The 5,723-nt window shown below is 30.1% G+C and overlaps 1 protein-coding gene across 1 annotated transcript in view; it reads right to left on the bottom strand.

The window, feature by feature from the left end:
- Positions 1-1,265: 1,265 nt before the first annotated feature.
- Positions 1,266-5,723, bottom strand: part of LOC106469284 (pumilio homolog 3-like) — a 27,970-nt gene continuing 23,512 nt past the window's right edge. The window contains 2 exon segments of the mRNA XM_022397761.1: positions 1,266-1,459; positions 3,331-3,476. Coding sequence (XP_022253469.1) covers positions 1,281-1,459; positions 3,331-3,476 — 325 coding nt within the window. The 3' untranslated portion in view covers positions 1,266-1,280.

The raw sequence follows: 5,723 nt of genomic DNA, 5'->3' as shown, positions 1-5,723 counted from the left end.
ATCTATAATGAAAGTTTGTCAGCTTATCATTTCAAATGTGGAGTATTTTATACATCACAACATTTTAACAGTTACAAAGTAGAACATTCTGCTATACAATAACAGCTGAAACATTCGTATGAAGCGCACATCTATAATGAAAGTTTGTCAGCTTATCATTTCAAATGTGGAGTATTTTATACATCACAACAGTTTAACATTTACAAAGTAGAACATTCTGCTATACAATAACAGCTGAAACATTTGTATGAAGTGCACATCTATGATGAAAGCTTGTCCGTAACTGTTAAAATGTTGTCCTGTATAAAATACTCCACATTGGAAATGATAATCCGACAAACTTTCATCATAGATGTGCACTTCATACAAATGTTTCAGCTGTTATTGAATAGCAGAATGTTCTACTTTGTAACTGTTAAAATGTTGTCCTGTATAACATACTCCACATTTGAAATGATAATCCAACAAACTTTCATTATAGTAGTGCACTTCATACAAGTGTTTCAGCTGTTATTGTATATCAGAATGTTCTACTTTGTAACTGTTAAAATGTTGTCCTGTATAAAATACTCCACATTTGAAATGATAATCCAAAGTAGAACATTCTGCTATACAATAACAGCTGAAACATTGTATGAAGTGCACATCTATAATGAAAGTTTGTTGGATTATCATTTCAAATGTGGAGTATGTTATACAGAACAACATTTTAACAGTTACAAAGTAGAACATTCTGCTATACAATAACAGCTGAAACATTTGTATGAAGTGCACATCTATGATGAATGTTTGTCGGATTATCATTTCAAATGTGGAGTATATTATACATGCACAACATTTTAACAGTTAAAAAGTAGAACATTCTGCTATACAATTTTTCTTGGAAGTTGATATACTGATTGTGTGGTGTGAATTTGTATGAATATTAATTAATTTCCAAGGACTAAAATGAAATATGCAAACACAAACCTTCTTCACACACACACACACACGCACATTATAACTCTTTATTAAAATGAGTAAACATTATTGAAGTAATTACATAAGCAATCACTTATTACTAAGTCCTTTTTTCTTGAGATTTTTTTTACTATTTTACTAAACCTGAATTAACCATCAAATTGAATGTAATAAGTCAACTACCTGCTCATAATATGTTATAAGAATAAGTATAAAAAATGTACAATGTCATGACCTTTGCAAGTTCAAATGAAATGGATTCATGGTTATACTTATGTTATTATTGTTGACTACTTTCTATTCAAATGAAGTTTCAGGATTCATATGTATTTGGACTCACCAGAGTTTTGGTCTTTCCTTAGTTTGTCACCAAGAATAAGTTTTTTCAACATGTAATGAATACCTGGATGTTCAATAACATGTTGATTTTCCCCCTTAATCTCATCGTAAGGATCAGCAGCTAATTTAGCAATAGCAGTCATGGCATCTGTCGGGTCACCTGGCAACACAGAAAATTTTTTTTCAGATAATATACACAAAAACTTTTAAAAACAAAAATACTCTGACAGAGTTCTGCCAATAGACATTTATTTCTAACTTTCATTTAAATATGAAGATATTTTTACATACTTAAGAGGGGTATTCACAACCTATGCTAACAATATACAGACAAGTGCTTAAGCTTTAAAATATCTTCTCCTTTTAATAGTGTTTTACATTTTTAATTACAGACTAATGCTCTGCAGTACATTTTCAACTGTATAAAACTTTCATGCAATACAGTGAGGTTGAAAATGTACCTGTTTTCTTAACACAATTTCAAAAGTCCATCAACAGTGCTTAGATAACTTTCAAAGGCCTATTTGAGCAACCCAAAGACACAGAAGTCTATAGGAATATAGCATAACACACACACACACACACGTGCTCTTTTGTATTTGAATTTTGCAGAAAGTGTGGCATATTGATTTTGTATTGGAGCCATACCTTATTGGTATCCATTCAATAAAATGCTAGTGTTTCTTCATAGTGCTTATACTAATACCAGCTTGCTAGCTTGACAGTATGCAAACTGCTTCTTGAAATTTTTCTCAATTCCCCACATGCTTAACTTATCATCAAAGCTGTAACCTGCAATCACCAAGAATCTTTCTGTTCCATCTCATTTTTTTAAACATATCACCAGCAAGATGATAACATACCTTCATGTGTCACAAATTAGATACTGAAAACAGCTTTTGATGGTAGATCTTTCAGTTGGTTATATATTTTGGAGATTTTGTTTGTTCGTTTGGAATTAAACACAAAGCTACACAACCACGGATATCGAAACCCAGTTTCAAGTGGTATAAGTCCGCAGACATACCATTGTGCAACTGAGAGGCATATTTTGGAGAAGCTTGTGAACAAGATTTGTGTAACTTTTATAGACCTAACTTGTCTGAGTTATTTTGTTTACAATTCCAAGGGAAGGTCCTACTTTAGCTGCAATGAGTCACTGTGTTCTTGAGTTATATCCTGTGACAAAGTGTTTAATTTTCTTTTCTGTCTGCAGTGTGCAACTGGTAATTTATCCTTTTCTTTCAAACCCTAACATTTTTTTGTCTTGCACATTTTTTATAATTATTGAAGAGAATCTTGTGTCATAGAATCCTGTAATTTACACACCTACAATGAATACATTTTTAGCATTATATGCATTTCCAAATCAAACTTCAACAGAATTGTAAAAGAAAGAAGCATTTAAAATGTGTAGTCAAAGGCCACAGGGATAGCCATGAACAATGAAACTGTACATACAAATTCTTATCAGATATTTTGAACGACTTTCATAAAACTGAGATACTGAGAAGAGCAAACCTCCCAGTTTTATTTTAAAATGTAAGTAACTATTAGAGAAGAAAAAAAAATGGAAATTCACACTTTAACTGACTATCAAAAATAGCTATATTATTCATAACTGGAATACTATTTAAAAATTCAAAGTCAAAAGGGACTGGCTTTAATATAACATTATGAATTATTGCCAAGTTGTATTAATTTCTATCTCTTAACATAGAATTAAACATGTTTATGTGAACTCGCCAACACTGACACTATACAATTACATACAAAGTTTTAGTAAAAATACTTTTAATGTTTATTGAAAGCTTGCCAAATTATGTAAAGGTACATTAAGTACTTTCAGTCACAGTATGTATACCACCATGGTTACATGGCCACGTAAAATATAGGAGCCTGTTGTGATAGTGTTAAAAGAAACAAGTGAAAGAACACATTTTCATAATTTTATATTATCTTTAACACAGAAGTTTATATTCTGATCTATTAGATGAAGATAAAAAATATATATATATATATTATTCTCACCAACAGCAGTCTGAAAAACTGAAAACACTAGAAGACAAACAGCATTGTTCTTCATGAGCTCCAATGGGTGAGTTTTGATCAAATTTAACAGTGGTCCCGAGATACTCTGTAAAAGTTCTTTTCTCCTAATTTCAGGATCTTTTTTGCTGTAAATCAAAAGCCTCAGTAGTTTTACTGACATATTATGACAAAATGAATCCCAATTACCATATTTGCCCAAATATAATGAGGACTTTTTTTCCTCCAAATTCCTCCTGAAAAATTGACTGCACATTATATTTGTGCACATTTAATTTTGTTAGGTATTTTACTAGAAGCTACCATCTAAAATCATTAAACGTTTCAAAAAATGTTGCATAACCAATAAATGCAATGGTAGCAACTATTCTGGCAATGATAAAGATTTATATGAAGATGAATGATTAGCTCAGTGTGTTATCACATATAAACTTTTGAATAAATTTTGTACAACTGACACGTAAAAAAATTTCAATGAAGGATTTCCAATAATGTTTAATACATCTATAGTTGTTTACTGTACTTAGAAATTATTCAATAATTTTGTACAACTGATGTGTAAAAAAAAACAAATATTTTTCAGTTTAACCTTTCCAAATTGGGTGCACGTTATATTCGAGCAAATACAGTATGTTTCTTAAAGTCATGTAGTTTCAGAAAAATAAAATATTTAATTTTGATTTATTTAGTTAATATGCATTATCAGCTTTGAAATCTTGGGATATTAAATTAGGAAGCGTTTTTTAGAAGAAATAATCAAAATATTTACATTTGTTCAAGATCTGAACGTTTTACTTTTATGTTTTTGTACATTACTCTAAAGATCTCCAAAAACATTTTATTGTTTCATAAAGTGTAATTTTGTCAATTTTAATTTTATAAAATCATGTATTCCCTTTATGTCTTAAGTAATATACAAGACCTAAAATAATATTTCTAACCAAACCCAAACAATAGGCAAGTATGTATTTTTTATCCTTAAATAGGATTTCACATCTATATATGTAAAACATTTTACACTCGTTTCAAGTTTATGCTTGATTTTGCCCATTGTACCAATAAAACCATGATATCAACAGCTTGAATAGTGTTCATTTGCTGTAATCACATCTCACACCCATTCAGGGCATCTTTCCTTTCACTGACTAGCATGGATGAACTTGAAATTAACTGTCGAAATGACAGTAACAAAGTACACGAATGAGAGATATGCTCTCAAGCATACACTACTTGAATATAATTTTTAATTGATCTTTCAAACAACATTATTTTAGCAAATGCTCTGGTATGTGGCTTCACAATACAAAGTGCAACTTTATTACAACTAATAGTGAATGTATATCAAAGTAACAGTACTAAAGTTTGTATAACACCCATCAGATCCCTGGCTACATGGAATATAATGTAAAAGTTCATCAAAGCAAACAGACCCCATAATTTACAAAGAAAGAGACTTTACAACAAATAAAACATTAGTCGAAGTCATGTTATTCTCATTATATCTGTCCAAAAGTAAGAAATATTCAAGTCCAAAGTTCAAGCTTTTTTATGTATTCCCACCCCTGCTGTGAGAATGTACAGTGGATATGTCCTGTCAAGTGCCCTCCATGCTTGAGCTCCTTTACTTAATGTGAATGGGTTTAGATTTTTTACATTTAACATGGTATTTATTTGTTTTCACATGCAGTTAAGTTTCAAATATATCCAGGACTTCCAAGTGAACAAGAACTCAATTTAGCTGTTAGAAAAAGCATGTTGTCCACAGATTTGAGTACTTGAAATCTCATCTAAGGTAAGACATGCTTTTATGCTGAAATGAAAGTATCATGTTCTTCTTAAATAGTTAGATCTTGTTTATGATGAATATTTAAACAAGATATTAGTTTTCAGCATATTTTGTGATTTTATGTTTTTGTCTATACACACATATATATCACCAACATACATGAAGTGATATCTTTCAATAAAGCATAATGTCATAAACATTTACAATTTTATAAATTGAAGAAACTGTTTAAATGTACTAGTTCTACCTGCCACTTATACAAGATTTTAATTTCTTGTGTTTATTACACTGTTAGATAGACACGATTATTTCAGTTTAAGTTTAAATAAAGCAAGAGTTATGATTTAGATAGTTATATAGCACGAGTGTTAAATTTAGATATTTATAGAAGCGACAGTTTATCACAAACTTGTTTATGTAACTGTTTATGAATCATACAATTTGTAGTTTAACAGTTTTGAAATGGTGATTGTTATATTATTGCATCATGTTACTAGAACCTTCTGAGTATTTCTCATTGTTTTAATCAAGTATTATTGCATCATAATATCTATTAGTGTGTGGAACATTCTAGACCTCTGTCAGGGTA

The sequence above is a fragment of the Limulus polyphemus genome, unplaced genomic scaffold (genome assembly GCF_000517525.1).
Source record: "Limulus polyphemus unplaced genomic scaffold, Limulus_polyphemus-2.1.2 Scaffold3396, whole genome shotgun sequence".
Taxonomy (NCBI): Eukaryota; Metazoa; Arthropoda; class Merostomata; order Xiphosura; family Limulidae; genus Limulus; species Limulus polyphemus.
This window is presented reverse-complemented; position numbering and strand designations above follow the sequence as displayed.